This window comes from Marmota flaviventris, chromosome 7, assembly GCF_047511675.1.
Source record: "Marmota flaviventris isolate mMarFla1 chromosome 7, mMarFla1.hap1, whole genome shotgun sequence".
Taxonomy (NCBI): Eukaryota; Metazoa; Chordata; class Mammalia; order Rodentia; family Sciuridae; genus Marmota; species Marmota flaviventris.
The window spans coordinates 60,305,922-60,317,811 of record NC_092504.1 but is presented as its reverse complement, the minus strand read 5'-3'; the positions used below and the strand labels follow the sequence as shown (position 1 = coordinate 60,317,811).

Here is an 11,890-nt window from a genome sequence, read left to right as displayed (position 1 = left end):
AATTTTGTGACTTCTAGTTGCTTCTAAATTTGAGCCAGGGACATATTTTTTATTGTTGGTAACTTAAAATAAATATGATATCAGTTAATTCATTCATTGATGAGGAGCCGGGCGTGATGGCGCATGCCTGTAATCCCAGTGGCTCAGGAGGCTGAGGCAGGAGGATCATGAGTTCAGAGCCAGCCTCAGAAAAAGTGAGGTGCTAAGCAACTCAGTGAGACCCTGTCTTTAAATAAAATACAAAATAGGACTTGGGGTGTGGCTCAGTGTCACGTGCCCCTGAGTTCAATCCCCAGTACCCCCCCAAAAAAAAATTCATTGATGAGGTCAGAGCTTTCCTGGTCCAGTCACTTCCCCAAAGCCTCACCTCTGAACATCGGTGCATTGGGGACCAAGATTTTAACATACAAAGAGCCTTAGGAGGACTTCATACCCAAACCATAAGAGGAGGTCAAAGGGTAATTATGATTATGAAGATTTGCTCTGAAAATGCAGCAGAAGCCAGTTTGTTTCTAGACTGTAAAGGAAAAGCCAGTAGAAAACAAGATAGAGATGGGGTGACAAATGGAAGGGGAGGAATACCTTGTGCACTGGGGCTGGAGAGGTGGGAGGGATGCTCTCACATGAGGGCAATTGGTCTCTCTCGGAGACAATTTGTCCTTCCTAACACTCTACCTGAATTTCCCTATTACAGATTCCCCCTCTCATCATCAAACAGCTCACTGCCCCGTGGATCTGCTCTCTGCGTCTGGTGGGAACACTGTACTTAAACCATGGGGAGCAGCACCTCTATCCATCATCATTTTGCTTTTCAGAATGCAGAGAAAGGTATGTGTTTCCCCTGTTCCAGGTACCCCAAAATCCATGTTGCATGTGGAGGGGCTTCTCAAGGTGGAAGCAGAAAACCATTACATTTCTTCTCAAGGCAACTCTTAGAAATCAGTTTCCCCTTGAAACATGACCACCAGAAGGCTCAAGACAACTTTATTTGACAGAATTAAAATTTTCCCAGAGAGTTAATGTCCTCCCTTGGAGTTTATCTCAAAACTAAACCCATACAAGTTAAAAAAAAAATAAAGGTGGGGAAAAAGAGAATGAAAAGCATCCCAGGCAGAGTACGTACAGCATGGGCAAGGGACACGTGACCGGAAGAACCAAGGTGTGGTCAAGGATCTGAAGGGTCTGAAGTGACAGAGAAGGAGGGTGACATGAGATGAGGCTGCTGAGGTAGGCAGGACCCAGGTCTTGGGGTCTTGTAGGATTTTAAACTTTGCCCTAAAAGGGTGAAGAACCAAAGAGGAATTCAAACTAGAGAGTTCTATAATAAGATTTACCTATTTAAAACATCCTTCCGGCTTCTGTGACGATGAGTTGGAGGGGTGAAGTGGATGGAAGAATGGTAGATGGTTGTTGAAGCCCTGACAGGAGATAACCTGGAGGCAGAGCAAGGGCAGAGCACAGCCTGGGGCCCAGGACAGTCATGAGGGACTCCAGCACTTCAGCAGCATGTGGATGAGGAAGAACCTGCAAAGGAGGCTGAGGAGAGGGAGCCAGAGGTGGAGGAGGCAAGCAAGGAGCACGTGATATCTTAGGAACCAAAAGAAGAATGTTTCAAGAGCACGGTCACCCTCAGCACAGATGAGATACTAATTAAACGCCGGGTAAACACACCTGCGATTTAGTGGTGGGACTATAACTGGAACATTGATAGAACCAAATCCAAGCTGAGGGTAAAAGTCAACCACAGCATGGAATGAAGAGTGATAGAAAAAAGAAAATGGAGAAGGGTGTGTAGCTGCTAACACTTTGACAAGTTCAGCTGGGAAGGTTTTTGTATCAAACACAGAGCATCACTACTACGTAACACAGAGTGAAGAGCCAGAGGGTCTGGGTTCAAATCTTGGCTCTACTACTTACCACCTGTAAATGAGATCCTTTTAATTTCTTTTGATCTTAGTATTCTTAGTTTTTAAACCAGAGAAAATAACAAGAGTATGTCCCCGCACGTGTTTTTTATGAGTATTAAATGAATGAGTTAAGACTCAGTACTTACAACAGAATGTGGCTCACAGTAAGTATCGAAGTAAGTATTAGCTACCTTTGGTACCAAAATTTGGGGGTGGCTTGAAAATAAACCAAGGTTAGCTGTTCGTGAATGTCTGAATGCTGGGATGAGGAGATATTCATGGACCTTGTGATCCTGCCAAGATGGAGAGTATCCAGAGAGGTGGGAGGGGAGCTTTTACATCCTTTGAAGGCTGTACTGAAAGTTGAAGTAAACAAGCAAAAAAATATCATAAGATAAAATTAAAAGTGGCTTTTACCTTTTGGGTAAGTAAGTGGTTAGAACAAGTCATGGATATCCTCCTAAAGTGAGGACTGACCAGCCAAATCTGGAGGGGAAGATGCGTAAGTCACAGTGACCAGGGTGAAGGGGAAAGAGAGAAGGTGTTTGAGTCAGAAACCTGGGCTCCTGCCCTGCTCTTCCCTGGAGGTGTGCTACTGGTCAAGGACACTGTGTTAGTCAACTTTTCACTGCTGTGACCCAGATGCCTGACAAGAACAACTTGGCAGAAGAAAAGTTTATTTGTGACTCATAGTTTCAGAGGTTCAGTCCATGGTCCGCTGACTCCATACCTCTGGGTCTGAGGTGGGGCCGAGCATCATGGCAGAAGGGTGTGGTGGAAGAAAGCAGCTCACCTCATGGCAAATAGGGAGAAGAGAGAGATCAGGGAACCAGGGACAAAATATAAATCCCAAAGGATGCCCCAGTAACCTCCTTCTTCCAGCCACACCCTACCTGCCTATAGTGACCACCCTCTTAGTCCATTCAAATAGGAGAGACTTGATTCATTTACAGCTCTCGTGATCTCATCATTTCACCTCTGAACTTTCCTGCATCAACACAGGAGCTTTTGGGGGACACTTCATATTCAAACCATAATGTGCTCTGTGCCATCCATGAAATGAAGATAAATCAATAAAGACAGTGGTTTTCCTTAGGGAGCGCTCACTACATGCTTTACATACATTATTTTATTTATCTGCTCAACAACTCTGTTTGATTAATCTCCATTTTAAAGATACAGATATAAACTGCCCCCCCCCACCTTTCAATATTGTCTTCCATGAAACAGGGTATGCAGAAGAACTTTTAAACCATAACATGCCAGTTAAATGTGTTATTATTTTAACTATCTTTGGAAAAGAAGGCTGTGATGGATGTGTAGGGTGGCGGGCACCCTGGAACCCTGAGGGGGGTCTCCCTTTCTCTATCCCTTCTGCACAGTCAGCTGATTCCTTTAACTGTGACCACCCATATAAGTCTATATGGAGGTCTATGGGTCTCCCATGGTGAAGACACGGGAAGAATTAGTACTCTGAGAAAAAATTAAGAGTCTTTGACTAACTTACCTCTGAAAAGTCTGACCTGTCAATGTGAATAAGGGGACAGTGGAGAAAGAATAGCATTTAATGTCCCTAGAGTGGGGAGAGCCAGCTTCTGTATGAACTGGCCCCACCAGAGGAACACAGTGAGGGAGTGAGGACGGGCACAGAGCTGAAGGAGGGGCTTGTGTTGGGGGGAGCACCAGCATCAGCACCTGGTTTGTCAGGGCATCTCTGGAAGCCCGTGGCTGCCCTGCTTCCTAGTGTGGCAAGGTGCCGAGCTCATTCCGAGTGGTTTTGCCTAGGATCAGGAGCAGCTGTTTCTCCAGGGCTCTGTGGTGTTCATTGCTCCCAGGCTGGGTGTCCTTTCTAGGTGTTTTCAGTGAACAGAGTCACAAAGCAGGTATTATTTGAAGAGAAACAAACATGACCAATTTAGGATGGCAATATTTTTACTTAACAGCCTTGATAATGATATTTATATACACTTTCTCTTTGTTAAACATTTCTATAATGACATTAACATAATGCTATTTATCCTACAATTTATATAGTTTCAGAACAACAATAAAAATATGAAAATATGGTTGCTGGAAACTCTTTAAGATTTCTTTGTAATTTTTTTTTGGTTCAAATATATCCTCTAGGGATGTACAAGTTTCTGAATTTTCAAGTTATTTGAAATAACTCCTTTCTGTGTGGGTGAGGCCACCAACTTATACAAGGTTAGGATCGCTTTACTTTTTGCTTTTAGTTTTTAGAGACTGTTCTCTTTTTTCATTTTGATTTAAATTTGTTTTATAATTTTATGAAGCTTTTATACCATCCCTCTTCCAGTTACATAAGGCTGTATAACAAACTATTGAAGTATTAGAGGCTTATGATAATTATTTTATTCTGCTCATGACTTTGTGCGTTCGGATATTGCCAAGGGCCTAGCTGGGTGGTTTATATGATGCCCGGTGCACCTAGGACTGGAGACTCTTCTTCTAAGTTGGCTCTTCACAAAGCATGTGGCTTCTCACTGTGCCCAGCCTCTCTCCCCAAGCCATACCTCATCTTGCAGGCCTCCCGTGGGTCTCGCTTCTCACACCATTAGTGGTTGGTCTCAGACTAGTCAAGCTGAGACTAGTCTGAGACCATGGCAGCTGGCTTCCCCTAGGTGAGCATTCAAAAGCAAACTCCAAGAAGCAGGAAGCAGAAGCGGTTAAATTCTTAAGATCTGAGCCTGGAAACCAGCACAGTCTCATTTCCGCTGCATCCTCCCAGTCACAGGGATCAGAAAGCCCACCTCGATTTGCAAGGAGTAGACATAGACTCCGCCCCTTGGTGAGAGAAGTATCAAAGAATTTGCTGTCATCTTTAGTCTTCCACAGTTCCAAAGTCAAATCTACAAAAGGTCCACTCAGAGAAGTATAATTTTTGTCTCTGTCCTTTACACTTGGTTTCTTCCACCTATAAGTAATTATATAAATTTTTGAAGGGGGTTGGGGCTATAGCTCAGTGGCAGAGTGCTTGCCTAGCATGTGTGAGGCATTGGGTTCGATCCTCAGCACCACATTTAAAAAATAAATAAATAAACAAATAAATAAAGGCATTCTGTCCATCTACAACTACAAAACTTAAAGAAATTTTTGGTTTTATTTTTCCTAAAAAAATAAGCATTGTGTGTGTGTGTGTGTGCGTGTGTGTTCACAGTTTCCCTTTTCTTAGATAAATGGTAATATCCAATACACCCTATCCTTTTCCTTATTTTGCTTAATAACATATTCTGTAGATTGTGCCATAGCAGAAGAGCAATATCCCCTATTCCTTTTTGTATCTCTCTATACTCCGTTATATGATAGTAGTTTTGTTTACTCAGTCAGGTCCCCAGATAACTGAATAGTTTATAGTGCTTTTCTATTACAACTCGTGCATACAGCTTTTCATATTTTTGTCAGTTTATTTCTGTCATAGATTTCTTTCAATATAATGGGATTGTGGGGTCAAAGAGTAAATCCCTATGTAATTTTGTCAGATATTGCTAAATTCTTCTCCAGTTGCATTCCCACCAGTGATGTTGTGTTGGTTTACTAGAGCTGCTAGAACAATACCACAGACTGGGTATCTTAAGCAACGGAAATGTATTTGTTCACAGTTCTGGAAGCTGGAAGTCCAAGGTCTTGATTTCCCCTGGACCCCCTCCCCTTGACATGTTGATGAAGGCCTTTTTGCTGTGTTCTTACACAGCTTTCCTTTGTACACAAAACTCCCTGGTATCTCTGTATGTCCATATTTCTCTTCTTATAAGGACACCAATCACATTTGATCAGGGCCCAACATATACTTTATTCTAACTTAATCACCTCTTTAAGGCCCTCTCTCCAAATAGTGTCACATTCTCAAGTACTGGGGTACCTCAATTTCAACAAATGAATTTGGGGGACATACAATTTAGCCTGTGGAAAATATCTGTTACCTCCCAGCCTCACTAACAGAGCACAGTGCCAAATTTTATATTTATAACCATCTAATAGGTGAAAATACATCTGTCAGCAGTTTTAACTTCTCTCTCTTATTATGAGTGAGGTCAAATATCTGCATAGGTTTAAACCTTGTGCTTCTTTTTCCACAGGACTGTCTCTTTACATCTCTTGTTTACCCCACCCCCCAGTTAATTGGTTTTTTTCTTCTTTCCTTTTTGAATTTCTTAATATAGTGGGGATATCAATTATCTGTAATATAAACTGCAAACACTTTTTCCCAATTTGTCTGCAAACATTTTTTCCCAACACTTTGTCTTTTTTGTGGACACATTTTTGAGTTAGCTTCGGCTCAGGTTTGCTTACCTAGTGACAAGAAGGCAACCCACACATGGCACAGGCTGAGACTTCCTCTCTCACAGGGGACTTTGGGTTTATGTCAGCTCATTCCCTGCTGTGAGTGAGTTTGGGAGGCAAAGATTTACCTGTTTCCATCAGGAACAGAAACTTCCCCAGCTCTTGCCTTTTTGCAGACTGTCAGTTATAGAGCCTCGCAGTCCACAGAGACCAGCTACTGGGACTCTCTGTTCCATATTCCCCTGGGAGCTGACTGACATCAGTGCCTCCAGGTGCTTTTGGCTATAGATTCTTTCCTCATTTCTGACATCTGGAGATTTCCCTTTAATTGTTTTTATTTCATTTTATTTTCTCAAAATATTTTTTTAGTTGTCAATGAAACTTTATTTTATTTATTTATTTTTTTATATGCAGTGCTGAGAATTGAACCCAGTGCCTCACATGTGCCAGGCAAGTACTCTACAGCAGAGCCACAACCCCAGCCCCCCTTTAATTGTTTTGACTTCAGCTCTCTGTTAATTTTTTTCCAAATCACTTTATGCAGCATTTCTCACTTTTGTATTGTTTTTCTGGTGCCAGGGATGAAGCCCAGTGCCTCATAAATGGTAGACAAGCACTCTACCATTGATCCAGAATCCCCGCAATATGCAGTGTTTTTTTGTTTGTTTGTTTGTTTGTTTTTAATGCATTGTGGGTATGGGGAATTCCACAATCTGTTTAAGCATTCCATTTCTAACTGGCACATAAAAACTCTGTCTACTATTCATGAGTTTGACGTCAGTTAACCCACAGGGTTTGCTTTTTAATCCAGCTTTATCCACAAATAGTCCATTCATCACTAGCAGTACCTCGGATTAGTTTTATATGTAGTCCAAGTAAGAGGTGTCCGAATACTTGGTATTGTGCTATTGAAAACAGATGATGGGGTAAAGGATCCTAAAGTATCCCGCAATTAAAGGTTACCTAGACCCCAGGTAGAGAGCTGGGAGAAAGAGGAAAAGTAGCCAAAGCAAAGCTGAGGATGTCTAGTTATTGGCAGCACTTGCTTTAGAAGGTTGGGGGCAAGGTATTAGCAACCAACGTCCCTGTCCATGATCTTCTTCAGTGGATCTTAACCTTGGTGCAAGTAAGAATGATGTGTGGAGCTTGTTGATTCCTTCCGGGGTTATACTTTTAGAAATTCTGATGCTGCAGGTCTAGAGCAAGTGCAGAAATCTCCGGATTTACCAACAGCTCCTATAGAATCTATAGTGCCTATTCTGCATATTTCATCAATGATTCTGGAAATGGTTTTACAGAATTTGATTGGTAAAACTTCGTCCTCATCATTTATTATTTAGCAAGTAGCTTTGAGAAATACTTACTTTTAATTTCACAGGAAATCAAAATTAACTCTGCTTAAATTCTTTCCAGTTTCTCTTTTCTCACTTCACCATCATCTTTCCTCTTAAGGAAATCAGCAAGAAATTGATCAACTCTCTAATGCAAGCTAAATAGATTAAGTCAATCTGTCTATTATTCACGAGGTTGACCTCAGTTAACCTGCAGGGTTTGCTTTTTAATCCAGCTTTGTCCACAAATAGTCCATTCATCACTAGCAGCATGTCCACAGGAGCTTAAGAAGAATCCAGTTACTTACGTTGGACAGCTGTCCCCTCCTCTGGCAACAATACTTGACCACGGTGACCCAAATGTCCACCAAGAACAATTTAGAGGGGGAAAAGTTTATTTTAGTTCATGGTATCAGAGGTCTCAGTCCACAGACAGCCAAGTCCATTGCGATGAGGCAGCACATCATGGGAGAAGGGCGTTGCAGGGGGAAGATTCTCCATTCATGGCAGGAGAGAGGGGGGTGGGGAGAGATGGAGAGATGTGTATTCAGGGGGAAGGGACTACACGGAAGATGTACCCTTGCAGGGCATGTCCTTGGTAACCCACCTCCTCCAGCTATGTCCCACCTACCTACAATTTTCATCCTGTCAGTCCATTCAAACTAAAATGGACTGAGGTCACAGCTTTCATAATCTAATCATTTTACCTTTAAATATCTCTGTATTTTTTAAAAAATATTTTTATTAGATATTAATGGACCTTTATTTTATTCATTTATTTATTTGTGGTGCTGAGGATTGAACCCAGTGCCTCACATATGCTAGGCAAGTGCTCTACCACTTGAGCCCCAGCCCCAGCCTCAATATCCCTGTATTAATGGGAGTTTTGGGGGAACAACTCATATTCAAACCATAAGAGGTCCTAAAGGTCAGATGAGGCTAACACATCCTAATTTTCCCTACAAGGTCAACTGACACAGGTCCTGGCAAAAAGGAGAAGCCCAAAGATGCAGTCATGGATATTTTATGATGGGTGTGCCTAAGACTCACAGAGATATCACCAAACAGGACTGGGAAATACTCTTCACCCCTGGCACTGTGAAATATTAATTTGGGGGTTTAATGCTTGTTTTCCCCATCTTCATCTAGTCCAACCCCTTTTCCAGATGAACACATGGAGGCACAAAATGAGCTGTCTGTGGCCATATAGCTTGGCAGGGCTGTTCCAGGCACAGGACCCAGATCTCCTGAGATTCGATCTATTGTGATAATATCAAATGTCCTCCCCTTTTCTCACTCCCCACATTATCCCAGTCTTCCAGGGTACTGAATTCTTAAAAATCTCTCCAGAATCCTCAGAGTACAACCTTTCTGTCTGTACAGTAGTCCCTCCCCCGCCTTATCAATGATTTTACTTTCTACTGTTTCTTTTATCCATAGTCAATCACAATCTGAAAATATTAAATGAAAATTTTCAGAAATAAACAATTTATAAGTTTTAAATTGCATGCTGTTCTGAATAGTGTAATAGTGTCCAGCTCCATCCCACCCAGGACTTGAATCATCTCTTTATCCAGTGTATCCATACTGTATACTCTACCTGCCCATTAGTCACTTAGTAGTCATCTCAGTTATCAAATCAACCATTGCAGTATCATAGTGCTTGTTTTCAAGTAAATCTTTTTTTTTTTTAACTTAATAATGGCTTCAAAGCATTAGGGTAGTAATGCTGGCAATTCAGATATATCAAGAGAAGCTGTAAAGTGTTTCCTTCAAGTAAAAGGTGGAAGTTTTTGACTCACTAAGGAAAAAATAAAATATATAGGTTTCAGTACTATCCACTGTTTCAGGCATCCACTGAGGGTTGGGAATGCATCCCTTCAGACAGGGGTGAGTTGGGATAGGGGAAGGGGTTAGTGTAACCTATAAATATTTTCATCAATAAATGGTATGAATGGAGGTGAGTTTGGGATGGGTTGAAAGAAAATGTCTATGACCAGAAATAAAGCAAATACCTTCCTACAGGCATCAATGGTTAGTGCTGTCCCCTCCATTTTGTCCCCACATGTGTAGTGGGAGAGGGTCTGTGTACTTCCCTCGCCCTGCTCCCCATCCCCCGCCTGGGGAGTCCCAGCTCACAGGCTTGTATCTCCATCTGTGTCACAGCCTTCAAGGCAGCGGTCCTGATTCAGAGATGGTACCGGCGCTACACGGCCCGCCTGGAGATGAGACGGCAGTGCACCTGGAGCATCTTCCAGTCCATAGAGTATGCTGGGCAGCAAGACCAGGTCAAGGTGCGGAGGGAGGAGCCGGGGCTGCCTCCAGTTCTGCTTTCTAGGCCTTGGGCAGCAAACCCCAGGTGCTCAAAAGGTGCAACCAGTCTGGACACGCCCAGGTTCTCTCTTCCCTCATTTTTTAAGTTTAATTTTTTATTTGTTCTATTTCGATATACTTGACAGTGGAGTGTTTTTGACATATTACACATACAGGGAGTAAAACTTATTCTAATTAGGATCCCATTCTTGAGATTGTATATGGTGTGGAGTTTCACTGGTCGTGTATTCATGGATGAACATGGCAAAGTTATGTCCCATTCACTCTACTGTCTTTCCTAGTCCCATCCCCCACCCTTCCCTTCATTCCTTTTTGTCTAATCCAATGAACTTCTATTCTTCCCTCCCTCCACCCCTTATTGAGAGAACATTTGGCCTTTGTTTTTTGGGGGACCAGCTTATTTCACTTAGCACGATAGTCTCCATTTCCAGCCATTTACTAAGGCTCATTGGGTTCTTTTACAGCTCCATGATTTCTTCAGTTACCTTATGGATCACTTCACCCCAGACAGCCACCATGAGAGTGAGTATGAACTGCCGTGGGGCATGTCCTCCTGTCTGAAGGTCGTAGATATCAGAGTGGGGTGGAGGATGCACAGGGATTGAGACCACGAATCTGGTGACAGCCAGTGAATGAGTGAAGGGCTGACAACAGACTGGAATTTTATTCTTGGTTCTCCCCCAAACATACCTAGAAACATGCCTAGTTAGGTTGTAAGGAGTTTGTTACAGTGCAGAAAACACTAGGGGGTGGATGTGGGGGGAAGCTCATGAAAGGGAGGCAGCCAATCAAGGGTGAGTCACTCAGCCAGCAACTGGGAGGGGAGAAGTGGGAAATAGCACAGAGCACAAGCCTCAGAATAGTCCCACCTACAGATGAGGGAACTAGGGTCTGTAGATGTCAGCTCTTGAGTCACTGATTGGGAGCAGGGATGGGAGGTTGGGTTGCACAGTCTATATGGCTTGCTACATGAGGCCCTCAGTGCATCCAGGCTGGAGAGGCAGAGGCAGGCAGCTGGAGGTAGCTTCAGGCACGGAGCCGGTTGGAAGGCCTACCAACTCCTCCCACCCTGCCTGTGCCCTTTCCTCCTGCTTACACACCCAAGCCTCACAAGTCTGCACTTTCTCAGTTTGACAAATGTTGATCTTTTAAAATAAAAATAGAGTCCATTACCAGTTAATGTCTTTATTAACATGAAAACAAAACCTTCCCTGCCACCCATACCAGGCGTCCTGGGTTCCCTTTTACTTTTCCTTTATGGGAGCTGATGCCAGTCTGGCCAGGTCCCACTCCAGCTCTGGTCCAGGGTGGACTAGGTTCTGTGGCGCCGTGGACTGCATGTCCGATCACAAGTCAGCCCCCCTTTTCTGTCTGACTAGGGGAGTTCCTGGACCGCATGTTCACTGAGGAGAGATTCCCCCAGGAGGCCGAGATGGAGAAATACAGTGACTACGAATCCATCGAGGTGCCAGACAGTTACACAGGACCACATCTCTCCTTCCCGCTCCTCCCTGACCATGCCACTGCCCTGGTGGAAGCTTTCAGACTGAAACAAGTAAGCTCACCTGGAGAGACTGGGTCCCCACCCACTCCATGCCATGTGCAAAGGGAGACCAACGGCAGCACAGAAAGAATGGCCCTGGCCTTGGGGTGTTCATACCATGCGCTGCCTGGTGAGACCGCATGTTCCCTTTGCTAAGCCAGGACCCTTGGTCCTTCAGCCGGTTTTCCTGAGTCAAAGCACCTCCTGATCATGTAAGCATCCTGCACATGATTATGGAGTCGGCTGTGGGCCCACACTATTCTGGGCACTGGGGATATAGCAGTGAACAAGACAGATACATATCCCTGCCCTCATGGAAGAGGCAGATAATAAATAACAAATAACAGTAAAAAGTCAATTCTGTGACATGTTAGAAGGCAACAAAAAGCGATGGGAAAGATAAATGTCACTTGTGAGGGGGAGGGTCAGCAATTTCATAGAGTGGCCTGGGAAGGTGATTTTTGAGCAAAGGT

The 11,890-nt window shown here is 43.4% G+C and overlaps 1 protein-coding gene across 1 annotated transcript in view; it reads left to right on the top strand.

The window, feature by feature from the left end:
* Positions 1 to 773: 773 nt before the first annotated feature.
* Ppef2 (protein phosphatase with EF-hand domain 2) overlaps positions 774 to 11,890 on the top strand; it is a 32,936-nt gene continuing 21,819 nt past the window's right edge. The window contains exons 1-4 of the mRNA XM_027939855.3: positions 774 to 828; positions 9,707 to 9,834; positions 10,339 to 10,396; positions 11,254 to 11,429. Coding sequence (XP_027795656.3) covers positions 774 to 828; positions 9,707 to 9,834; positions 10,339 to 10,396; positions 11,254 to 11,429 — 417 coding nt within the window. The remainder of the gene's footprint in view (positions 829 to 9,706; positions 9,835 to 10,338; positions 10,397 to 11,253; positions 11,430 to 11,890) is intronic.